General features: G+C 49.6%; 1 protein-coding gene across 1 annotated transcript in view; it reads right to left on the reverse strand.

Annotated features, from left to right (window-relative positions):
• LOC133139542 (agrin-like) overlaps positions 1-26,780 on the reverse strand; it is a 235,115-nt gene that overhangs the window by 30,185 nt on the left and 178,150 nt on the right. The window contains exons 12-21 of the mRNA XM_061259113.1: positions 20,697-20,842; positions 20,364-20,469; positions 17,535-17,651; positions 15,799-15,963; positions 13,817-13,960; positions 12,544-12,668; positions 11,889-11,994; positions 6,870-7,286; positions 4,148-4,279; positions 1,644-1,771 (exon numbers count right to left, since the gene is read on the reverse strand). Coding sequence (XP_061115097.1) covers positions 1,644-1,771; positions 4,148-4,279; positions 6,870-7,286; positions 11,889-11,994; positions 12,544-12,668; positions 13,817-13,960; positions 15,799-15,963; positions 17,535-17,651; positions 20,364-20,469; positions 20,697-20,842 — 1,586 coding nt within the window. The remainder of the gene's footprint in view (positions 1-1,643; positions 1,772-4,147; positions 4,280-6,869; positions 7,287-11,888; positions 11,995-12,543; positions 12,669-13,816; positions 13,961-15,798; positions 15,964-17,534; positions 17,652-20,363; positions 20,470-20,696; positions 20,843-26,780) is intronic.

Below are 26,780 nucleotides of genomic sequence, written 5' to 3' on the forward strand. Positions count from 1 at the left end.
AATGGAGTTCTAGAACACTGAGTTATAAATTTGATGAAACATTAAAGGCCCGCTCAGTAATGTTCTGTTGCTTTTCGAGCAAAAAATAAGTGGATGGCAACATAGTACATAGTACAGGTAGTATTGAGTGATGAGTTTGTTTCCACGGTGCTGAGATGAGCAAGGACTCCAAACGTCCATGATGTAAAACAAAGAATGAAATGTGGAAGATGGAATAAAAACAAGTTATGTCATTGTGTCATTCAGTGCTTTTTTGAGGATCTTTACCAATAATTTCCCCAGGAAATTTTTTTTGCTTCACTCTCAAATATAGAATTTAATTCTAAATAATTGTACCATAGCTTTGTCTTTTTGCTTGTTATAAGCCATTAGCATTACCAAACCTATATTACGGAGTGGGCCTCCTAGGTTAATGGGTTCTGCTCTCCAGCTTCTCTACCGGCCTCTGGGAGGGAGTGGTACACGCTGGCGGGCGGGTAACACGGGCACTCTGCGTGCAGCGGAGAGCGATGTGGAGACGGGGCGCTGACCCTCCCCCCCGATGGGCACGGTGACCCAGAAACCAGCCTCCCCCCTCAGGCCCCACTGCTCCCCAGTCCAGCCCAGCGCATGACAGGGGCCCAGCGGTGGAAAGAGAAGGGGGATTGCGCTCCGCTATCTCCTGCCACAGCCCAGCCCTGTGGGGCCCCAGGGCATGTTGGGCAGTGGATTAGAAAATGCCCCTAGGGGGTGGGGGTCAATGACACCATTCCTGCAGCTGGCAGAGGGTCCCCCCCCTGTCTGAAAGTATAATCAGGGAGAACTCCTGGCCCCATCCATTTCACTTGAAAAGACACACAAAAGGGAGCTGATTAGAGGGCCAGGGCGACATGCGCTGTAAAACCACGGGCGAAGAGGAACGAGCGGAGAGGAACGGGCGGGGAGGAACGGGCAGACACCGGCCGTCTGCGTTCAGGTTCACTCAGAGGTGACCGCCACAGACCAAAACACTTTCATGGCTCTAACTGGGAAAATGAGACATGAGCTCCCTGAACGAAGAGACCTGCGGATAAAATAACACTGAATATTAACTTAAATGATTTCATAAGTTGGAATGAAATGAAAGTAGACTCCAGCCGCTCTGTGATAGAAGCCCATACTGAAAAGAGCACGGCCCAAATGAATGTGACCCTCAGGGTCACACCTTTACTCAAATAGCCAAAACTCACTGAGACCATTTGTATGGAAACAAATGACAGGAGTGTCATTACTATGCAGGTTTGTATTTGTATTAGTTTGATTAATGATGTGCCATATAATCCCATATGGGATGGGCCACATGAGCAGCATGACACGAAAAAAATATTAATGAATTCATATAGCAACAGCGGGGGCATATAAATCTTAATTTACTTACATTACAGTTTAATTACATTACAGCTATTCTATGTGACACTATTAGCCAAAGCAAATTACAGTTGATCAAGCTAAGCAGGGGGCAGACAACCCCCCCGGGTGCAATGTCGGGCTACGGGGCTTGTTGAAGGGCCCGTTATTGTGGCTACACTAGGCCGTGAACCACCAACCTTCTGGGCTCCAGTCATGGCGGGAGTTGGTGGGAAATGGCGGGAAAAGAGGGCAAGCGAAATTTGGCAGATACTCACCGCAGCCTCGATGCTCCGGGCGGTCTCCCCGAACAGCTCCGACTTGGGGTCCTCCATCTCGGGGGTGTAGAACACCTCCTGGCCCTCCACCTGGTCCAGGTGCAGGAAGCCGTTGAACTTCATGGTGGCTGCAAGGGAGGGCGAACGCGGGCGTTACACTCGCGCACCAGCAGGGGGCGCCAGACAGCCGGCCCTCAGGCTCACGCAGTGACCGGGTTGAACCCGGGTTGAGGTAGTGCCAGTCAGGGGGTTAGTGGGATGGAACAGCCGTGGAGTTAGTGCGGTTTGACCGTCGCTCTCCCCCGGCGACAGGGGTCAGAGAGAGCGGACGGGAGAGTGGATCGTGATCGAAAGTGACGGGCGCTCGGGAGGGGGGGGGGGAGGGGCTGGAGTTTACCACACCGCGAATCCCGCTCTTCCCAGAAGCAGGCGGGAGCGTGAAGGACTAAGTAGAGAAACATCAGTTAGAGACAACATGACAAACACACAAGACACACAACATGACAAACACCCAAGACACACAACAGGGCAAACACACAGTGTGTGCGTTTGACGCAGGCAGAGACACGGCTAGAGACAGCAAAAACAAAGAAAGAAAGAACAACAAAAAAAAGACAAGGTTGAAAGAAAACAGACATTGACTAAAGAGGAAAAAATAACATTATAACACACAAACCACAGAATAAAGCCGGACATCCACTGTAAGGACTTGAACCGGCGAGCGGAGCCGGCTTCCTTAGCCAGCGTAGCGCCGCCACCCTGCCCTAGCGCATTAGCGCAGCGGGGTGAAGGACAACAGAGGAAAGATGTGGAAATATAAAAGTAAACGAAGAGAAGAGAGGAGAGGAGGGACGGGAGCGGGGACGCTGGCGGACTCCGCGCTTCGCGCTGCTCGTAATCAGCTCAGCAAATTGCCCGAATCAATCACGCCGGGCCGCTAGCACGCAGCCGCGACCGGGAGGAGTGCTTACACGATTATCGGGACAGATAGACGTAATTGTGTCCTAATCCCTGGAAACAGTGACTGACAGAAGCCGGTTAGAACCGCGTGATAAGCTTCCGGCTTTTTTTATTTCTTTATTATTTTTTTTTAAACTCCCCGATCCGGACGCGTATCGCGTAGAATCTGACACGAACGGGAAATGGCGAGATCCGTGTTTATAAAAAAAAAAAAACAGGACGGGGAAGAAGATGACATCTGAGGACGAGATAAACGACAGACTGGAATTACAGGCTGCGGGACGTGACTAAGTAGGGGGGGGGCGGAGAGGGGAGGGACGCGGGGGAGAAAGTGGCGTTTTGTTTTTGTAATGAACCGTGACTTCAGAAACGCAGCAGCCCTGATTCAAACCATGTTCAAAAGTGAATTACCATACATTATCCCGTCTGTCCACAGCTTGTAACGCACGGCAGATACATATTTATGCATTTAACAATGACATTGTTTTCTTGTTCAATGTTATTTGTTTCACTTTATGTTTGCGCTGTATATATACGGTATAAACACACACACACAAACATACTGTACGTGCACATCGTTGACACACATTCACCCATCTCCTGTACATTTAAACACATACTGTACATGAGCATCACATACTTTTCTGTAACGTGACCCGAGATTTATGATCAAAATGTCCTGCAATGTGGGCAAATCTGGATTAACACAACATGAAAGGTGTGAATACATTGTGTGTGTGTGTATATATATATATATATATATATAAAAATCTGTCTATATAGGCTGGGTAATCAGCAGACAGCACGGGCCTTTAAACAACAGCGTCTTCTGAAAGCCAGTAAGGCTCCACGCCCGTGTCCAGATACAGCCGGACATGTATCTGCACTAACCTTCCCCAGCGCTGAAACGTATCTGATGAACAGCCCAGCGCGGACGTGACATCACACCCGCCCCGGCATTGTTGTTTAGAGGCACAATCTCTGTCCCATTGCCGAGCACACAATAAACCTGCCAGCCCACACCTGTGCCCGTTATTCACCCGCACGTCTAATCTCCTCCCTGTCACTCACACCGGGGGGGGGGCGGGGCTCGGAGAGGTCGTCCGTGGTACGTTCGATGCGCGGCGGGGCGCAGAAGCGGTAGTAACCGGGGTCGCCACGACGGCGAGGCTAACGGGCGCGCGGACCTGCGGAGCTAGCCCGCTCTCCGCCGCCACGGTGAGTCAGACGCTCCGGAGACAAGGCGGTGATAATTCTGCCTTCACACCCCGCGAGAAGCGCCAGTCACGACCCACCCCTCTCCCCGCAGCGGGGCGGGCAGTGCCGAACGGAACTGGCGCTGCTCACAGTTCAGCCCGGCCGAAGAAAAGCCGCGAAGAAGAATTAGCCAAGGCCCGGGGGGCGCGGGGGGGGGCTGAGGGTGTCTGGAAGAACACAACCATGCATTACAACAACCTAGCCCTTTCCCTGCCAAGGAATCACAACCCCTGCTGCACCAATTAATCATGTCGGGATGGCAGGGTGGGTTTTGGCAGGTTACTTACGCGGACAGTTGGTTCCCTCGGAGCCGCTGGCTGCCGTCCGGCCGTCGGGGCAGCACCCGAAGGGGGTGTTGTCGCACGAGGAGCGGGGCTCTACCGCCGGGGGAGTGGTCACCGCCACGGCCGCCGTGGGTTCTGGGAAGGGGAGAGAGAACAGACGGAGGGGGGGGAGGGTGAGGCGCGTTCACAGCGAGAATACGCTCTGTTCCCCACCGCCATTACCACGGGCGGGGTGATAGAACTTTACAGTGTGAAGTGAGAGGCGTCCGGGGGGGACTTCAAGGCCGACCGGGTGTGTTCTGTCAGCGGAAGCAATCAGCGGCGCTCCGACACGACGCCCGAGACACCTGCTGACGCTCGTGCTGAAGCTGCGGTCCCGCGGGCAGGCTGTCTGCGCTGTTACTGCTTCTCCCAGGCTTCGGCTGGAGGACCTGAGGCGGAGCTGAATGCAAATACACAATCTCTTCCCGATAAAAAAAAAAAAAAAAAAAAGAAAAGTTGTGAACCGCAGACATTCCGTACCCAGGGCGACTATCGCTGACAATTTTTGCCGGAATCAGCCAGGGTATTAAAAGGCAGATACGCAACACAGCTCCAGAAATAATCACAACAGCTAATTTATTCCATTGATCAGAAAGGTAATAAAAAGCTCAAAGTGATGCGCAAAGTCATCTGGTATTAAATCTGGGTATTATCGACACACCTGTTCCCTTTACAGCGCGTAGCCCTAGCACACGCGCTCAATAAACGGCCGCTGGTCTATAACAAGTTTTGTTACCGGGGTTATTATTCTGCAGCGCCACAGATTTATGTCCAGCAGAGATTAGAAATGACCATAAAAAACCCAACTGACACGCGGAACGGGTCGTAAATATTTCAGCGGGAGTCGTGAAGGAGGCTGGCCACGGCTGCGACGGAGACTCGGAGCTGCGGAGCGTCCCCTGGCATCTGTTCGGCGTGGTCAGACTGACGAGCGGGCGCTAGGCGCGGCGGGGCGGGCAGCAGCGCGCGCAGGGGGCAGGATACACGCCGCCCCCCCCCTGGAAAACCTGCGGCCCATCGGGGGCCGGACGGACAAATTGGCGGAATAGAAACTCGTGGGGTTGGATGGAGAGCGAGTCGTGAAATTCAGAGTGCGGAGTTCCGGTTTACTCGCGGGTCAGGTGAAAAAAAAAAAAAAAACGTATAAAGGTCTTTTCCTCTTATTTACTCTCCAAATTGAAATCACCAGTTGCGGTTCCAGGTCACTGCCGTGCCCGCGGAACGGGAGTGAAGCAGCTGAACTGTGCGCTCTCATTCAACGCACTCGCCCGTGAAACAATGGCTGCACAATACTGGCTACGCAGTGTTATAGAACTGCTACACAGTGCCATACAGCTGCTACTGTACATAACACCACAATGCTGCTACACAGTACTATTCAGATACTAAAACGTACCATAGAACTGGCTACACAGTACCGTAGAGTTTGCTACACACTATCATAGAGCTGGCTACACAATTTCATAGAACTGCTAGACAATACCATAGAGTTCAACACTAAGACATCCGATTCTATTCATCAAGGTCTTGATTAGGATTAGCTAATTAGTTGAAACAGGTGTCCTAGTGCTGGGATAAATCAAAAACCTGCCCCCAAACCAGCCCTTTTTTGGGTAAGATGCTAGACCATGCAGTAACTGAGAGGGACTGGTGCAGCAGTAATCCACAGATTGCTCGCTGAAATAACCCACCCTGACTATAGTCCTACAAGGCCAATCATGCCCTGGGGCTGTGGACTCATTGCCATTTAATAATACAGCTTAGACTCAATATGGATACTTTCCGCATATAGACACAGTCATCCCTACTTCTCGCCACTATTCTGGATGTGACAGCCACAGAAAATATCAGAATAAAACCGTTCTACTGGCAACTCTTTATTACTAAACTAGCGACACACAACGAGAACAACAGAATATACCAGATACCAGTTTCTGCCTTGTTCTCAGTTCTTGTCAACAGCAGCAACAACAACGACAACCTTTTTTTATTAATTTAAGTCTTAAAAAAGTCACATCTATTTAAAAATAAATTGCTGCGCAGCGGTATGTGCACTCAGAACACGTTCCTTTGAGTGCTGAAACTCCCATCAGCTCACAGTGAGCCCTGTTCAGACTGCTTTGTGTTCATCATTAGAGCGCTGGGAGCAATGTTCTGGGGCCTCAAATACATAAACAAGACTTCATATATTCATATACATCACTGAAAATATTCTCCCGACAAAATTCTGCGAGTCTTTATTTGTAGCCCATGAGGCACATATATATATATGTCCCACTTTGCTTGTTTGGCACTTCACTTACTTACTAAAAAAAATGCTAAATACTACAAATGGTTACATACTGCAGTCACAATTGTTCTGTAAAAAGGATAGTGCAGGCAGTGCAATGGCAATGATGTTAGTATTGCAAACAATGAAAAGCACTGGAAAAAATCTGCCACATACTTACGCCACTCCCTAACTCTCTCACCTACGTGACAGAGACCTGGCTGGTCTCTCTCTCTATCTCCCACTATCTCTCCCTCCCTCTCTGTCTCTCGCTCTTACTCTGTCTCTCTCTGTCCCTCCCTCTCTATCTATCTCTCTCCCTCTGTCTCTCCCTCTATCTCACTCTATCTTACACTCACCACTACAACAGGCGCGGGCGGCATTGTGGGAAATGTAGTGAGGAAGTAGATTTACCGACTGGCTCCTCCCCGCTAGCCTCCGCGGCGGTGCTACCCTCCTCGTCGTCGTCGCCGCTGGGCTCACCGCTCCCCGAGTCCTCGTACGGGGAGGCAGGGGAGACGCGGCGGGGGGCGGAGCCCGCGGAGGGGGGTGTCGTGCGGGGCGGTTTGTGGTGGGCGGTGGAGCGGTGGGTGGGGATGGGAGGGTTGCCGGGTTTCTCCGTGACCCCGGGCGGCGGCGGGAGGGCCTCCACCCACGAGGGGGGCAGAGCGTTCCTCTCTCTCGGGTCCTCCGCCCCCTCCCCGAAGCGTGACGTGGAGGAGTGGCCATGGCGGGGCATGGTGACCCTGACGTGGGCGGTGGAGGGTGTGGCGCGGGGGGTGTTTGGGGAGGGGGTGGGTCTGGTGGCCGGCCCAGGGTGTAAGATGGTTTCTGGAGGAAGCAGGAATGAATGATGAGTAAGCATAGATGGAAATGCTTTTTTTATTTCTTGAAATATCCACTAACATTTAGACCAGGCACAATCACTGGGCAACTACAGCCCTAAAAGACAGAGATGGTTGATGGGAGTTGTAGTTCCCGATATTCTTTAATAATTTATGGCTATTCACAGTCCATACACGGACCCCCAGCAGAACCACAAAATCCATTATTCTCGAGAACTGTCATATGCTCATGCATCTTTCATAGATTAACCCCAATTGCTTGAAAAACAAGAATAATCTGCGAGCAGTCATTTAAATAAAGTCCTGTTCAGCCCATTACGCGAAAGCACCTGAGCACCTGAGACTGCAGTGACATATGTGTGGCATACACAACTGCATGGAATACAGATTCCCCTTGTCAAGCAAACAGTTGTCAGCTTAAAACAAGCTAATATTTTCTATTTTAAAGAAAGAAATGAGATTTTAAGTCCCATGACAAGACTAAAAGACACACTTTTTCCCAGGTTACAGCACCTTTTGTTGTTAGCCAGTGTTAAATTAGTGTTAAATATGTAACTGTCAGACATCACTGTCAATGTAGCACAAATATAAAGCACTGTGACATACAGTGAGAATGATCAAAATGATGATTTCCAGAAAAGCGTTTCTCTCGCTCCAAGTCAGTGAACGGTTACACAGCCTTACACATATAATAATCACTGAATACGGCACAAGCAGACACACATTTGCCGCATTTCATCCAACACTGGAGAGAAGCTTTAATCACAAACCACCGGGGCCCGCGTGTGATGAAAGATTGATGTAACGAGGGCAGCAATCAGGTTTTAACTTTGGCTTCAAAGGCAGTCGGCTCTGCTCGCAACCTCCCAGCATGCACTGCGGTTGACACGGCAGTTTTGTCGACACACAGACGCACACACACACACACACACACACACACACACACACACACGCAGACACAGACAAACATTCCGCAGTTCTCCCCTCTCCCGGGTGTCAGTCACCAGTGTGACCTGGTTCTATCGACTCTGACATCATCCCCAGCCACAGAGATACAATGCAACTCAACTCTCAAGTCTCGGGGGAGGAGTCAAGGCAAGTTGTGAGGGGATAGTGACATGCGCCACCCTGTTGACAAGTTGACAGTGTGTGTGTACACGCCTCCCTGTGTGTGTGTACACACCTCCCTGTGTGTGTGTACACACCTCCCTACTGTGGGAGGCTTATGGCATATACTCATGCGTCCCTCGTGTGACTGGGCTCTGCCCTTCAATGATGCTCCTATAACACGCTGCTTTGGGGGGTTTCCAAATTCCCATTTAATTACACCCTAATTGCCTCATATCTGAGCAGCGGTTACCCAGTGGGGTGTGAAATGCGCAACCTCCTCTTTTCCCGTAGCGGCGTATTTTAAGCAGCCGACACCTCCCACAGAACAGGGGGACATAAGGAGAGAGAGAGAGAGAGATAGAGGGAGGGGGGGGGAGAGAGAGAGAGAGAGAGAGAGAGAGAGAGGGAGAGGGAGAGAGAGAAGGAGGGGGAGAGAGAGAGAAAGAAAGAGAGAGAGGGAGAGAGAGTGAGAGTGAGAGATTTTATCACTCTATGCAGGGAGTTTTTGTTTATATTTATCTTTGGCTACACATCATGACCCAATTCCAGCAGTGACTTTGTTTGAGAGGATATTCAGGATGCAGGTATCCTTTTGATTCCTTCGTCCAATAATAAATGAGCCAAAAAACGTTATGTCTTCCATTGCATGAAACACATATTGTGTTTAGCATACCATTCACACATACAAACATACACACACATAAAAATCCTCATTTGACACCACTTAGACAAAGAAGTTGGTACCCATGAAACTCCATTGGTTGTTTCTTGTGAGTGCGCAAGCCAAGAAATTATGTTACTTAAAGACCGAGGAAAAGGCAGAGAGAGAGCACAAGACAGTGGAAGAGACAATGAAATAGATATACTATATCTACCTATAGAGAGGAAAAGATTGTGACAGAGAGAAAGGGAGTAGGAGGGAGGAAGAGAGAGAGATATCCTGTCTGACATCACGCCAGTTGTTTACGTACCTGCTGCAAATTCAGACTTACAAGTAAACTTACCAGAGAGGAAAAACAGAGAAACACAAACTTTCAGGGCCAGACATATTTCACCCATTTCACCTCCAGGAAGTTTAACTATGTTCACTCACCCCCCCCCTCCCTCCCCTCTGGCCTGGATCCTCTACCCGTGTCTGTTCCCTCTCTCTCCGCAGGGCTCATAGCCGTGCCCACAGTGCACTGGGCTAGCGCTGGGCGCTCTGAACGGTTACCGTCAGGCGGGATGAGCGGGAGTGGAGACGGAAGCGCGGCTCCAGCTAATTCCCGTCCAGCGACACGTGAAATGAGCTCCGGGGGGAACCTCCGCCCTCGGGCAGGGGCGCAGCCAGGAGCCTGAGCGCGAGCGCGTCCTGCTGAAGGAATTAAAAACCGCCCGAACCGCCGCCAGGAACCGCTAACCGCTAAACGCTAACCGCCAACCGTCGCCCGCTCCTCCAGGTACCGGCTGAGCAGGCCACCGCCAGCTCCCCGTCTCTGTGCACCCAGAATAAAAACCTGAAGAGATGGGCGATTAACAGAGCCGTAGCCGTTATCAGCCAACCGACTCCCACCGAATCTTTAATTCATTTCAACAACGTTCCAAAACATCAGGGCATTAGCTGCTACAGCAGCTGAAGATCAACATCTTACACAGAAGAGATTTACCTCCTGTGAACCCCTCCCGATCACTGATTCAATCGGTGGTGTTTAAGTACAAGGCATACGATCGCAAATATGTGATTATAATGTTCTTAACTGAACATGCTAACGTCGATGTAACAATCGGCACTGGTAACTGAAAGCAATGGAGATCTGACTTATAATTGCGGAGAGAAAAAAATAATAATGGCACGTGTGGGCCGCACACTGATGACCTGACCTATTTCAGATCTGACAAACCGGCGGCAGTCTGCGGAGAGATGAGAATCGCTCATTTCAAACAGCGTTTTAACGGGCCTTATCTCTGGGCGCTAAGAGGTGAGGTCAGCAAGCACAGCGGAGACACACACAGAGGCTGCCTCTGGCCCGCGCCCAAAAACCAGCAGCTGGCACCGGGCAACGTCCCCGCAGAGCCAGGGCAGCACGCGCCAAGCCCGCTCTACTGTTATAAAATCCACACCCACACCACAGAAGAAGAATGTGTCTGCAGCTGCACAAACACAAGCGTTTCCTGCACCAGTCTGCAGGCTTGTTTTGGAAGGCTGAGGAATTAAATCACACAATTGAGGGACTCCCAACGGACAATCCCTAATTGAAGATACAAATCCAGGGATTTGGAGGGAGGGGGCGGGGGATGAAATGGTGAATATCATTCATTCCTTGGGATTCTGAGACGGAGCCCAGAGCCAAACGGTGGCTCTCCATCTCTCTGTCTCTATCCACCACTCTCCATCTCTCTCTCTCTATCTATCTCCCCATCCCTCTATCTACCATTCACCATCTCTCTCTCTATCTCCCACTCTCTCTCCCTCTCTCTATCTAACACTCACCATCTCTCTCTCTATCTCCCACTATCTCTCCCTCCGTCTCTCTCCCTCTCTCTCCCTCTCTCCCACTCCCTCTCTCTTTCTCTCTCCCTCCCTCTCTCTCTCTCTCCCACTCCCTCTCCCTCTCTCCCTCTCCCACTCCCTCTCTCTCCCTCTCCCACTCCCTCTCTCTCCCTCCCTCTCTCTCTCTCTCCCACTCCCTCTCTCTCTCTCTCCCACAGGAGAGCATGTGGCAGGCAGTCCCCTGTGCTTTTCCATCCAATTTCCTCTCCAATAAAGCGCATGTTTATTTCACTCTGCAGGTGACGCGCAGTCCGAGCAGAAAAGCGTGACGGGTAGACATCTGTCCCTGCTTTGTGTTCTCCATCACACGCAGGGCGCACTCGGACCGGCCCGGGAGCGCAACAGGAGAGTACACGGTGTGAGTTACAGAGAGGACCTGTCTACGCACTCCTAGCAAGTAGATTGGACTCGTTTCATATTTTAGCTCCTCAATAATACCCCTGTACCTGACTGAGGGGCACAGGGACAGACTGTCTCAAAGCCCGAGAGACCAGTGACTATGACTCATGATCACCGTTCCCCCTTACAGTGCATACACTCTCAGAAATAAAGGTACAAAGTGCCTAAAAAGGTACAGTGGTACCCTATACAATAGGTACATAAAATTGTACCCCTAGCCAGCAATACATACAATTAATTTGTACCTTTATTGCTTGGAAAACACAACTGGGAAATTAGATCCTTGAAAAACAAAACTGTACCTCCACTGTCACTTTATTTCTTAGTGTGCAGTTTGGCAATGCCAGTTCATGGTCATGTATGCCAACCCACCAACAGTGAGGGTTCGGTCTGGGCAATAAAGAGTGGAAAAGCGACTGTGCCCTCCCCCACAGCGCTGAGGAAGCGCTGAGACTAACCACGGCTAGCAGCGGATGCTAAACCGCTGAACTTCCTGTCCCGATCACCGACACGGGTTAGATCCTGGAATGTTCTGGAAGGCAGACCCACCTGTGCACTGGCCCGGGTGCTTCACGCTGACGTGTTTGTCCTGTCGACAGGCGATGGTCTGCAGCTGACACCGGTCTGCGTAGGTGACCCCATCAGAGCCGCACACCTGCCCCCCAAAACACAGACAGTCAGTCCACACCTTTACACAGCTGCTTCTAGTTAAAGAGTAGGCCAAAAACCTGTAGCGGTCGGTTCTGCCTCAGAAGCGTCGGTTACACCACATTACAGGCATTTGACGGACGCTCTTACAACAGAGCGACGTACAGCAAAGTGCATAACCATAACCAGGGACAAGTGTGCTGAAAACCCCTAGAGGGAAGTACAGTTCCAAGTGCTACAGTAGGAATGACCACATACAGTAGATGAGAACTTGGACCTAGTTGACCACTCATTCATAACTCAGCCCAGTAGGGCACACAGGCTTAATCTGCACTTTAGACATCCGCACTATTCACTTTCCCCCGGGCTCAGTTAAAAACATGCACTGTTCTTTTATTGCTCTTCCAACTGAAGATTTTAACTGCAGCCCCTAGCAGAGAAAATATGCTATATCTTAGCAGCAGGCTAAACTGTTGGGTAATAACCCTACGGGGCTCAGTGCGCAGGAACCGCTCCACTGCACTGATTGGTGGAGGAGCAGGGTTCGTGGCCCCACCTTGGTCTTGTTCTCCTCTCCGCACTCGGGAGAGGGGCACTCGCAGTGGGCACGCCCGTTGGCCTCCACACAAGACGCCCCAAACTGGCACTCCATCTCCTCGCAGGATACCTTAGCATCGGGACCTGGGGGGGGGGGGCAAAGCGGGTAGAACAGGGTTCAAAGGTCATCTATCCGTCTTCAAGCGGCTTGCGATCAGTGAAGTGTTTGGATCTCCATTTTAATAAATAATAAACAAATGACATCGCCCAGGCATAAAAGCACTCCCTTAAGTAACGACTGCGTTTGAAAGGCATTACGCAAATGGGAATAATCCAAAGCAGCGCCCTTATCTTCAAGTGGGTCGTGCTCCGTGATGTGTTTTGATCTGGGTTTTAATAAATTATAACCCTGTGACATCACGCAGGCACAAAGGCGCTCTCTAAGTGAGAACTGCGTTTGAAACGCATTACGCAAATGGGATGGAGGACAAAGTAGGAGCTCCGCTTGTCATCCTCAGATGAGCTCGGTGTTGAAGCTGCGTTCGGGGACTGAACGAGGGTTGTGCGCCCGGGTGCGGGAGATGGAGGGGGTCATGGGAGATTTAGGGAGTCACGGGAGATGGAGGGGGCACAGGGGATGGAGGGGGCCACAGGGAGATGGAGGGGGCTACAGGGTGATGGAGGGGACCCAGGAGATGGAGGTGGCATGCGTTGGTGGGGGCAGGTGGGGCACGTTGGGGGGCAGGTGGCGTGCGTTGGTGGGGCGCATAGCGGGGCAGGTGGCGGGCGTTGGGGGGCAGGTGGCGTGCGTTGGTGGGGCAGGTGACGTGCGTTGGTGGGGCAGGTGACGTGCGTTGGGGGGCAGGTGGCGTGCGTTGGGGGGCAGGTGGCGTGCGTTGGGGGGCAGGTGGCAGGCTTTGGGGGGCAGGTGGCGTGTGTTGGGGGGCAGGTGACGTGCGTTTGGGGGCAGGTGGCGGGCGTTGGGGGGCAGGTGGTGTGCGTTGGGGGGCAGGTGGCATGCGTTGGGGGGCAGGTAGCGTGCATTGGAGGGGCAGGTGGCGGGCGTTGGGGGGCAGGTAGCGTGCGTTGGGGTGCAGGTCGCGTGCGTTGGTGGGGCAGGTGGCGGGTGTTGGGGGGCAGGTGGCGGGCGTTGGGGGGCAGGTGGCGGGCGTTGTGGGGCAGGTAGCGTGCGTTGGGGGGCAGGTGGCGTGCGTTTGGGGGGCAGGTGGCGTGCGTTGGTGGGGCAGGTGGCGGGCGTTGGGGGGCAGGTGGCGGGCGTGGGGGGACCGTACCTCTGTTGCAGCCGCTGGCGTCCATTTGGGAGCCGTCGGGGCACACGCTGCACTTCATGCCCCTCACCCCCGTCTTACAGGAGCACAGCCCCGACATCTGCTCACAGTCGTCCCGCACCGAGCCCAGAGCGTCGCAGTGACACGCTGCGGGGGGGGGGGGGGGGCGATGAACAACGGGGAGGGACGGGTCGAAGGGGAGGGAGGAGAGGAGGGGGAGAGAAGGGAGAGGAGACATTCTTGCATTCAGCTCGTATTGATATCGTAGTCCGTTTTCGGGCTTTAACCAATAACATCCTAACCTATAACCACAACAGGCAATATGTCTGAAAGACAAATAAATAAGAAAAGGAATGAAAGTGAGAGAGAGAGAGAGATGACAATAGGGTAGTGCTGATGCATTTTGTTGAAGATACATTTATGAGGTACTAATAGCATATAATCGTACATAGGGCATGTTTGTGTTTCATTATTAATGAATTCTATGTAAAGCAAGCTTTTTCCAGCAGTGGGGCTGACATGGCTGACCACAGTGCTTTGGGCTAACTTTAAATTTTCAGCAAGGGCATTTCACAGTCTGGGGCACAGATGACAGGGAGGGCCGTATCATCCTTTAAGCATGATTTGGGAGCACAAAGAACTCCCTCTTCCCAGCTCAGAGACATATAGGCTACACTGAACTGTAGTTATCTGCTGCAGCCACCGCTTATGCTGTAAATAACCGATCTGACAGCATTGGCCTGGTGTTTCTAACCAATAAAGCCAAACTGAACTGAATTGAACTGAACTGAGTCAGACTGAACTGAACTGAGTCAGACTGAACGGAACTGAGTCAAACTGAACTGAACTGAGTCAGACTGAACTGAACTGAGTCAGACTGAACTGAACTGAGTCAAACTGAACTGAACTGAGTCAAACTGAACTGAGGTGAGACACACATAGGCACGCTGCATGCACACATGCAAGCACGCACACACGCACACACACACACACACAAACACACAAACACACACAAACACACACACACACACACACACACACACAGAAGTAACTGTCAGAGACTGCTCTGAATGTGACCCTACAGTGATTGAGGCACCAGCATCTTAAACTGGGTTCTGGAGGAGTTCAACTTCAGGCCAGCCAGCCCCAGGGGATTGTGGGTAAAGCAGCAGAAATGTACTAATTCAGAAGTCCTTAGAGAAATAGAGTGACAGAGCGCTACAAGATTTGAGATTTGAATTAGATCGTTTTACTGCTGATGTGTGGTGCACCTGGTTAATGAACACAGACTCAGTGAGAAAACCTAGTCAGTCATGCACATCCTGTTATCTTTTAAACAGACTTTCTAGACCTTTCTAACACTATAGGAAACAGCTTTGCTGATGCATGAATACTATCAATGGGTCACACTTTAAAAAAGGTTAATGAATTAACATTAACTAATATAGATGTTAACATGAATGAATGATGAACAAATACATTAATTAAGCATGAAATTAACTGTATTGTTACTGTATTTGTTAACAACAAACAAACTTGTTTGTTACATGATATTTATACATTAGCAAACCATAGGATGCACTGATAATTAGTTCATCGTCAACAAATACATTAACTGACTTTCATTCCAATATGAATTGGCAATAATGTAGTTATTAGCATGAATGAATGACAAACGCATTAACAGAACTGTACAGATTAATTTCTCAGTAGTAGTGACATTGGGTCATGCCAATTCAAGGTGATACCTACTGTACACAAGGTAAAGGATCCTGTTTTGAAACCTTTCCTTATATATACAAAAAATGACACAGAATCTTGCAATATACAAAAAAGAACACGGATAATCCCCAGAATTAAATAATTTAAGGAAAAGATCTTCATACAGAATACATAATACATAAAGAAAACACTGTTAAGGGTGGCATGTTTAGCATATAACCAAGGAGGAGGAGGAGAAAGGGGGAGGAGGAGAGTAAACGTACGCGTGCAGCCGCTCATGTTCTCCGTGACGATGGCCCTGAAGTTCCAGAAGCCGGGCTCACAGCGGTCACACTTCTGCCCCCCCACGCCGGGCTTACAGGAGCACTGCCCACTGCTGGGGTCACAGGAGCCCCCGTACGAGCCGTAGGGGTTACACAGACACGTGCCTGAGGGAGGGGGGAGGGGAGGAGGGAGGAGGGAGGGAGAGATGGAGAGAGGGGAGGGAGGAGGGAGGAGAGAGGGAGGGAGGAGAGATGGAGAGAGGGGAGGAGGGAGGAGGGAGGAGGGAGGGGAGGGAGGAGGGATGGAGAGAGGAGGGAGGAGGGAGGAGGGAGGGGAGGAGGGGAGCAGAGAGGGAGGAGGGGAGGAGAGATAGAGAGAGGAGGGATGGAGAGAGGAGGGATAGAGGGAGGAGGGATGGAGAAAGGAGGGAGGAGGGATGGAGAGAGGAGGGATAGAGGGAAGAGGGGGAGGGGGAGGAGGGATGGAGGGAGGGGAGAGGAGGGAGGAGGGAGGGAGGAGGGGAAGAGAGAGGAGGGAGGAGACGAAGGGAGGGAGGAGGGATGGAGAGAGGAGGGATGAAGGGAGGAGGGAGAAGGGAGGAGGGATGGAGGGAGGAGGGAGAAGGGAGGAGGGATGGAGAGAGGAGGGAGAAGGGAGGAGGGATGGAGGGATGGAGGGAAGAGTCACACCAAAACCTGTGCTCGTGTATCCCATAATAATCATACAGCTACCTCAAACAAGGTTTAGGATTTACATGCTTAAATGCACACCATCTTTATCTGGGAAAGCAAATTACAATGTCTGGAATAAATCTGGAGCAGATAGCCTTACCCAGGGACCCTGCCAGGCACGCTGGGGCCCATTAAAAGATATGACACTGAGCACCTTAAAAATATATTGATGACAGCGATAATATTCTCCCTTATAAATCCAGACAATTTTGGGCCCCATCCAGCTTTCCATCCCTGAATTATTACCACTTTTCCCGCACGTTAGCGGTGTTGCAGATTCTATCTTATGGCCATTCATAGCCATCACGCCAACCAACAATCAAGCACGCCAACTCATTAGCAACCATAACTGTGTACAAACAGCATAAGCACACTATATCAGTTAAACAACGACCAGATATATCTCAGAATAACTCCCCCCAATAGCTACTGTATATAGCTTCAGTATAATTAATTTTTGGTTATGATGGATCTTGATTTAAACAAACAAATCAAAATTTTGCCTAAAGTTCAATTAATATTAATCGAGGGTAGCTATGGGCCTATCTTTGAAAAAGCCTGAAAATAGGCAATCCTTCACCAAGATTTATTAGCTTGAATAGATCTCAGAGCTCAGCGTGGTGCATGCTGACTTAAAGTTGGCTTTGATACAATGTTCTGATGAATTTGCAGTACTTTTGAAAATAACTCAATTTAGATAAACAATATTGATGCTGAAACATTGGCAATGAAGCAATATTTAAGGGACTCTGGTCCCTCTCACTAAAAGACTGTTATTTCACAGACATAGCGCTGCTATTTTCACTTTGGCTGAGTGCCCATTGATCACTACACAAACAACACGATGAATAAAAAACTGTTTTCATTCGTCTAAATGTATTATAATAATACCATCATGTTTCAAACAGCTGAATTATGTTTGGACATAACTGCCATTTCGCATTCCTCTTTGTGCTGTATATTGTGACAAGTTGATTGGTGTCGGATTCTGGTCGGGCACTTACTGGGGCAACCAGCCAGGCCCACTCCTAGGGCTGCTGTTATGTTGTCACGGCAACAGCCGTAGACCGTCTGACTGCAATGCAGCGCCTGGGTCAAGCCAGGTGGAGATGTGGCTGAAGCTGTTTTTAGGGGAGGGGTGGACGGGACAGAGAAAAGCACAAAAATAATTTCATCTTAATACAGAAATTGAGTTTGGCATTGAGGTGAATGGCTAACACAAGTGAACAAGTAAGACGGGAAATTCTGCGCGACACAAAAGAAACTGCTTCAGTATGAGCGGTTGTGGTGCAGTTGCTTGCCTCTGAGATAACAGCGCTATTTAGAATCCCAAATAAAATGTCAACATCTTGGACGGAAAGAAAAAAAAGAGAGATGCCTTTTCCGTCTCTGAAAAGGAGCGGTACAGTTTAAATTGGATTCGCGACAGCTGACACTGCAGCAGCGCATTCTTTATCTGCTCGCTGGTGCGCGAGTGTGTATGGCCGCGTGCGCCTAATTTAGCGCATGGGTATGTATGCATGCATATGCGCTCACTAACAAGTGATTGAGCGCATGTTTGTGTGTGTGTGTGTGTGTGTGTGTATGGTAGCTAATGGATGTGATTGTGTGTGTGTGTGTGTGTGTGTGTGTGTGTGTGTATGGTAGCTAATGGATGTGATTGTGTGTGTGTGTGTGTGTGTGTGTGTGTGTGTATGGTAGCTAATGGATGTGATTGAGTGCGTGTTTGTGTTTTTGTGTGTTTGTTTGTGTGTGTGTGTGTGTGTGTGCGTGTGCGTGTGCGTGTGCGTGTGCGTGTGCGTGTGCGTGTGTGTGTGCGTGTGTGTAGGGTGGCCTGTAGCGTAGTGGTTAAGGTAAATCACTGGGACACTGGGACTGGGAAATGCAAGGGGTCGGCGGTTCGATCCCCGGTGTAGCCACAATAAGATCCGCACAGCTGTTGGGCCCTTCAGCAAGGCCCTTAACCCTGCATTGCTCCAGGGGAGGATTGTCTCCTGCTTAGTCTAAACAACTGTATGTCACTCTGGATAAGAGCGTTTGTCAAATGCCAATAATGTAATGTGTGTATGGTAGCTAATGTCTGTGATTGAGTGCATGTATGTGTGTGTACGTGTGATAGCTAATGGATGTGATTGAGTGCATGTTTGTGTGTGTACGTGTGATAGCTAATGGATGTAATTGAGTGCATGTTTGTGTGTGTGCGTGTGATAGCTAATGGATGTGATTGAGTGCATGTTTGTGTGTACGTGTGATAGCTAATGGATATGATTGAGTGCATGTTTGTGTGTGTGCGTGTGATAGCTAATGGATGTGATTGAGTGCATGTCTGTGTGTACGTGTGATAGCTAATGGATATGATTGAGTGCATGTTTGTGTGTGTACGTGTGATAGCTAATGGATATGATTGAGTGCATGTCTGTGTGTGTACGTGTCCGTGCTTATCTATCTGTGAGGCAGGTCTCACAGTGCTGAGACAGCTATAGTGTAAGACCAGAATAAATTCATTAGCCGTCAGAATCGCTCAGCAGGAGGAGGAGGAGGAGGAGGAAGAGGGGAGAGGGGAGAGTTGGCGCTGGAGGCAGTGGTGAGTCTATGAAGCGGAGAGCAGAATGAGCGTCAGGGTTGGGGAGGGAGAGTAGATTAGTCTCCGCGTGGCGCTGGTCAGTTGGCATGGTGGAGCGGGTCGTTGCCGATGGGAACCGGAGAGGAGCGCGGAGGCGCTGACGGTTCCTCCCATAGTGCTTTGCAGCAAAGATGGGTTTTGCACACAGTTCATTAAACCTGCGCTTCTGCCCGGCTCCTTTGTGCCTCGGCCATTAGGAGAAAAATGCTTTTAATAGAACATCTTCTTCCCCTCCGCCTCTGTGCTTTCTCACATTGTCCCTCTCGGTGAAACAGAAAAAGAGCAATTTATGAATTCCAGCGGGGTAAAGCGGGAGTCGCCGACATTCTGCACTCCATCAGTGGGATTGTGCGTGCTGGTGTGTGCATTTCCCCCCCACAACCGCGAGACTGTGTGCCATTTATATGTTCTCCATCAATACGAATGAGCTCTCAAAAGATGCGGGCTCAAACCTAGCTCAAACTTCTCCATGAATATTAAATAGGGAAGACCCAACGACAGTTCCCCATTGAGCTGATCTGGCAGCTTCTGAGGGGACCTAAAGCCGCAGCTCACGCCCTGATTGTGGAAATCTACTGTCCTTGTGCCTGACCTACTGAATGTTTGGTCTCCAAAAAGGATGGGCATCCCTCCTATAGCTGGGTTCCTCTCGAGATATCTACCCATTGGGGAGTTTTTTTTACCCCATGCGCTATTTGGGGGCTCAGGGCTGGTATGTTCCCTATTCTTTGCAACAGTCTTCTGTGAAAATAACATTTAATTGAATTGAATTAAGCCCCTTAATCATAAATGTACAGTATGTGATTTGAATGTTCTTCAATAATGGTGATGTAAAAATGGCTACTGGTAATTGAAAGCGAGGCAGTTCAAAAACACAGAATTAAAAAGAAACATTACAAAAAGCCTGCTCTTTAAAGGGTTAAAGCCAATGAATGGACACTTGTGCTGAAGGATGTTTTGCGAGGCAGGCGAAACTGAATACAAAATTAACCATCATTTGCACTACAAAAAGCAAGACTGGTATCATTATTCTTTATTTTTCCAGGTAGAACTGTTACTCACTATATTGATTACAGACGCATATGCAAGTCCTCAGATTTGTTTCCCTAATATGACAGCAGTAATAGGAAACTGACTCTTGGTGGAGACTGCGGAGGAGCCGTTTGTGGAACACAGTCTGCTGGTTATTTACACAGGTAAGAGCGCTCACCTGAGCAGGGTCCCTGGCCCACGATCAGCAGGTGCTCCTGCCTCTCACAGCGGGTCTTCTTCAGCTGGCACTCGCTGCTGTAGGTGCGTCCGTCCGAGCCACACACCTGCGCGGGGAAGAGGTCACAGTGAGCTCCACAGGGGAGGGGAAATGGGGCCAGGGGCCCACAGGGAAGGCGGCCAGGGGCCCACAGGGAAGGGAAGAGGGGCCAGGGGGCAGTGGGAGAGGGGCCAGGGGCCCACAGGGAAGGGAAATGGGGCCAGGGGCCCACAGGGAAGGGAAGAGGGGCCAGGGGCCCACAGGGGAGGGAGGAGGGGCCAGGGGCCGCCCTACCTGGCTGCGTGGCACACTCAGGCAGGTGAAGTCGCACATACAGCGGTCGTCCTCGGCGTCCTCGTCCCAGGAGCCTCCGAAGGTCCGACAGCGGTCCTGTTCACAGCCCCCCTCCGCCCCTGAGCCAGAACCCCCAGAGCCGCACTCTGAGGAGAGGGGAGAGGAGATTATCAGCACCCTTATACACAGGCACACGTATGCTTTTACACCTTATAATTTTAACAGGCTATTAAAAATATAACTGACAGCAAACACTCGGTCTGCCATATGTTACACGCGGCAGTTTCGAACACTCGAGGCAATATTCATTAAAATATTTCCTAATTCCATTACATGACTGTCTATTGAAATGTTCTCCACATTCAAGCAGAAATTACAGCAGGTCCACAGCTGGAAGAAGCAGATAATGACTGTGGAGAAAGGAGAAGTCCAGCTGATACACAGGAAGAGGTTCACCAGAGCCCCTGTAGAGGAACCCTTTACTTTTCAATTAGCACAGAAACACTGGGAGATATGAGCACTTGCTCCCTCTGTAGCAGAGAAGCACTGAGAGATATGAGCACTCACTCCCTCTGTAGCACAGAAGCACTGAGAGATATGAGCACTCACTCCCTCTGTAGCACAGAAACACTGAGAGATATGAGCACTTGCTCCCTCTGTAGCACAGAAACACTGACAGATATGAGCAATTGCTCCCTCTATAGCACAGAAACACTGAGAGATATGAGCACTCGCTCCCTCTGTAGCACAGAAACACTGAGAGATATGAGCACTCACTCCCTCTGTAGCACAGAAACACTAGGAGATATGAGCACTTGCTCCCTCCATAGCACAGAAACACTGAGAGATATGAGCACTCACTCCCTCTGTAGCACAGAAACAGAGAGATATGAGCACTCGCTCCCTCTGTAGCACAGAAACACTGAGAGATATGAGCACTCGCTCCCTCTATAGCACAGAAACACTGAGAGATATGAGCACTCACTCCCTCTGTAGCACAGAAACACTGAGAGATATGAGCACTCACTCCCTCTGTAGCACAGAAACACTAGGAGATATGAGCACTTGCTCCCTCCATAGCACAGAAACACTGAGAGATATGAGCACTCACTCCCTCTGTAGCACAGAAACAGAGAGATATGAGCACTCGCTCCCTCTGTAGCACAGAAACACTGAGAGATATGAGCACTCACTCCCTCTGTAGCACAGAAACACTGAGAGATATGAGCACTTGCTCCCTCTGTAGCACAGAAACACTGAGAGATATGCGCACTCACTCCCTCTGTAGCACAGATCATTGTGGCAGCTGGCCCTGTGGACACAGATTTACCTGATATCAGGAATTATCCCCGTTGCTAATTATACAGCACGTGGCGCTAACACACCATTATCATCACTGAGGCCAGACACAGCCGCACAATAGCTTTATGCTAATGTCAGGATTAGACTGGGAAGACGCGATTAAAGAAAGTTTGTCTTGATAATTAAAAGTGAGGATTTCAGCATGTTCAGTTTTCATACAGTATGTTTGGCATCGTCTATGTTTTGGAAGATTTCAGAAAAAAGAATGCAATCTTTATACAGCAGAAATGAGTTCAGCTTTCATTTACTAATTATGTATTTGTTTATGCATTTTTTAAAGAAGAATAGAGGAAACCTGATCAAACAACTGCTTAAAAATGCAAGTAGGTCAAAATGTAGCTGTGTTTACGAATCAGCTGGGAAACACTCACTTTTTCTTCCCTTCTTTGCTTTGGCTCAAAAAAGTGTTTGCAAAAAAATCCAGAAATAAATACACTGGCAGAAATTTCTCATCAAAGCAATTAAGGGAAATAAAACCAGGGAGCCTTGAGCAGAGCCAAGATGGACAACCTGCTGCTACATCCTGCAATATATGGGCCCCAACAGCACTGCCCTAGTGGCCAGTACATACCCTATATAACTGTGTGGCCACTGCCAGTCTAACAAGAGGGCGATATTCAACATGAATAAAACATAAAACGTAATAAAAAATACAAATAACGGTAAAGATCCTTGTAAAAATCACTTCAAAAGGAAAAATAAATATTTGAGTGTCTTTTGTCTTCCGGATTTCATTCTCATTCTTTGTTTTTAATTATTGACGTTTTGGCTGGCACAGCTGAGTACCATGGAAACAAACTCATAACTCACTCGTGAGGTAAGACATCGGAAAGAACAGTTAAGCAAGGGTTTTGCCGACTACACCATGGGCCAGTGGGCCTTTAAGACGGTGAGTCTGTGAGCCACAGACATTCACACGGACACTCAGAACTTAGTGCACAATCCTGGAGGGCCAGACCATAACTCCTCCCCTGCAGCAGGTTATGGCCTTGGTGGCGATGCTAAGCTTGACCAGTCCGGCCCTGGCCTGAGCTGGCAGCTCCGGGGCTGAGAATGGTGACAGCGCTGCCAATAGCGCTGAGTGTGAGTAATGAACTGGACAGGCCGGTATTTCATTAGCACCACACAGAGAACATCCAACTCGGCTCCAAAAGACACAGGCACTACACAGAGAAACCTGGAGTGCATCGAGCACCATTACATTACATTACATTACATTACATTATTGGCATTTGGCAGACGGTCTTATCCAGAGCGACTTGCAGTTGATTAGACTAAGCAGGAGACAATCCTCCCCTGGAGCAATGCAGGGTTAAGGGCCTTGCTCAAGGGCCCAACGGCTGTGCAGATCTTATTGTGGCTACACCGGGATGAGAACCACTGACCTTGTGGGTCCCAGTCTTTTACCTTAACCACTACGCTACAGGCCGCCCTATGACACAGGCACTACACAGAGAAACCTGGGAGTGCATCGGGCACCAGCTGCAATAGACACAGGCAGCACAGACACACAAACAATAGTTTTAAAGACACAGATTTTGGGGACTGGGGGTCTGACTCCAGACTGCTGCAGTGCCCCCTATGGTCAGCAGCCTCTTGGAACTGTGTGTTATAGGCTGTGGTTGCAGACAGGGAAATTAGGGTGGTAGCTGGACATTCTCAGTCCCAATTTGGGCAACAAAGTTGTCGTTGTTTTTAAGTCTCTTTTAAGGCCCAAACATTCAGAATGTCTTCATTTTCATCCAAAGAGACATCTCTGATTGTGGCTCTATCCTGTGATGGAACTCCCTGGTGGACACAGCCACACAGATGCATACGGACCAGGGGGCCGCAGTTATTCCAGCCTCGCTGGCCACCTGAGCTCGCTTGCCCCCGGACACGAACGAGCGCATATCCTCACGCCCAACACTCAAAACAACGCGTACAAATCGATACAAACGCAAATGAAGGCTTGAGGGGATCCCAATTAGTTCCCGCGCTTTGAAGCTGCGGCCCCCGCACATCACAGCACAACATTTCAATTAGCCAAGCGGGCGAATAACGTCCGCGTCAGCTTCTCCAGCCCGCCTTCCAGCTCGGGTGACGGCAGGAAGTGAAGAGGAAGGGGGGGGGGGAAATGAAAGAGGGATGAGGAAAGCTGGGACAGCAAGTCTGGAAGAGTCCCCACACGAAAAATAGAAAAGGTGGAGTGGAGGATGGGGTATGTTTGAAAAAGACGGGAAGACGGGTGCCACCTCAAGTGGGGTACTACCTCAGTGGTAACCACGTAATCACCACTGTGCTGGTGCCGAGCACTAAAAACTAATATATAAGGCTCACACACTATTTTTTTAATTCTCAAGTGTTAATATACTACCTGCTCTTAGATTGATTGCCCATTTTCTCACTCCTACTGGTGCAGTTTGAGTCAGATGGTTCATTCCTGACCTTAATTCGGGTGTGCCGTTTTTTTCCCACTGGCTGGATGAAGATCCAAGTGCCCTCCAGCCTCTCTCTGAATCTATTTTAAAGTTCTTTACATTTCTTTTTGGCTCGCCATGCCTGGGTTCTGAGAGTACACCTGAGTCATTATCAAATTATCTCCCAACCAGAAGCCTTAGATCAGCATCTTATGGTCTTCCTGCTCCGAAATACTCAAGTGAGAATGAAGGGTGATCTATCTTTACGGCTTTACACCCAGCCCGGGTGCATTAGGGACACCAACTTCCTCTACTTTCTTATTTATTCTGCATATTTCTGGGGGTTTTTTTCTCTTGCATTTTGCAGATTTCCAATTTGTAGTTACTGTGCACTAACTGCGTGTTTTTTAATGGAAAGTGCTTTCAGCACCCATGTCTGAATCCACTGCCGAAATCACCCACAGCGAGGAGCAGCTAAAAATATCCCGCCAGCCTTATACTTCAAAAAGAAAGATGATGGTGACAAGGAAAGGAAAATAAGAAAAGAATTAAGACAAATTGCAGAGGATAGAGGAAAGAAAGTAATGACCTTGGGAGAATTTTGCTATCTGTGACACACACCAAACAGCGCCATCACTCCCACAGAGCGGAGGCTAAGATGGCCGCCTGCCCAAAGCCAGGGAATTCATCTGCACCGCACAAACACCAGCGCCTTCCCGGCTCACGGGCGGTACAGTACATGCACATTCCTAATTGAATGCGGGTTCTCTCATTTCTGCACCGCCCCAGTTTACCGTGCGCGTACAGTTTAAAGAATGTGACAAGCCCAGATAAACCACACAAACACCAGATGGGATTCAGCGTCACGGAAGAGACGCGGAAAAAAAGAGAGAAGAAAAACGGGTTTGTCTGGGAAGCCGTGATGGATGGCCCCAGCCTTCCTGATCCCATTCGAACCCTTCCCACGTCCCCCTTCCCTCACGCCCCCCCCCTGCCTGCTACCCCCTTCCTCCTCCGGTATCGCCGGACTATTGATGTGATGTATGCAGTGTATTACCGGAGCATTTCATATTGATATTTATACCGGGAGAAATCCTATTTACTAAACGGGTATTCAATTAAAGAGGTCTCAGCCCTGGGTGATGCACTATTCTCACCTGGAGCTTTGTCAGTGTCCACAAAGAAGCCGAGCCTAGGCCTGCCCGAGTGTGAAATTAAACAGGTGATAAATTCCCCACCGCGGCCACCGCTCGGAACACTGTCATTTTTCATTACCACTAAATAAAAGAAAAGGGGGGGGTGGGGGGCGGCTGTTTCTCCATGTGAGTAATGAATATGGATTTTGGAATCTGGTATAAATAAATTAATAAACACCCATGTATTAGTCAACCTGTGCTTACAGGGATGCAATGCGTAGACATGCGGTTCAAAAAAAAAAAAGGGTCACAGCGATACAACTAGGTGAGCTTTATCCGTTTGGAAGAGTGCCTTTTTAAATAACACAGTTATTTCAGTCGTGTGAAGTACCCTCCATCTTCACAGGTCTCCGGCTGTGCCACTGAGACTCCGGGACAAAGCACCTGCTTGTGTTCGTCTTGCTTTCTTGCTTTCTTTCTTTCTTTCCTTCCTTTGTGACTAACACCAAAGCCAACCAGCACACAACAAGCCAAGGAAAAGATTTGATTTTTTTGTTTGAGGGGAAAAAGGACAGTTTATCTTGTGTACAATTTTGGGAACACGACTGGAATTCCCACAATAGGAGACTCTGTTGTGTGACCTCGCTTCTGACCGCCGCTTAACTCTCTCAGGTAAATTCACCCGCCCATAATCGCAAAATGGCCGGGTGCAGGAGTGCTAAAGTTGAATGTCGCAGATTAGAGCGATACACAAAGGTTTCTTTGGGTTGTCGCAACAGGCAACCCTTTCGTATCAAAAGGTATAAACCTAAAAGGTATAAACCCTTTTATAACCTAAATGTATAAAAGCTATGAAAGCTTCCAGATTGAACCATTTTGCCTGACAAAGAACCCTTGAATCAGATAGGGCTCCTCTATGGAGACACAGAGGAATTATTTCTTCTCTGTTTGTGTGCATTTCCTTGATGATAAACACTGGAGAAACATCTGAAAAAGCCCTTCGGCGAACGACAGTGAGGAAACCCCCGCAGAAAAACTCCTTTAGGCGTAGGCCTATACCCTGCAGTTTCCTCACACGATGCCCAAACACCCTGCTCCCACACACAAACCCCAGCCTGTCTGCGGCAGATTAGCAGCGCAGGGGAGGTGCATTGTGGGAATTGTTCTCTGGCCCTAGAGGAGAGCTT

Source organism: Conger conger, chromosome 10, assembly GCF_963514075.1.
Source record: "Conger conger chromosome 10, fConCon1.1, whole genome shotgun sequence".
NCBI classification, from domain to species: domain Eukaryota; kingdom Metazoa; phylum Chordata; class Actinopteri; order Anguilliformes; family Congridae; genus Conger; species Conger conger.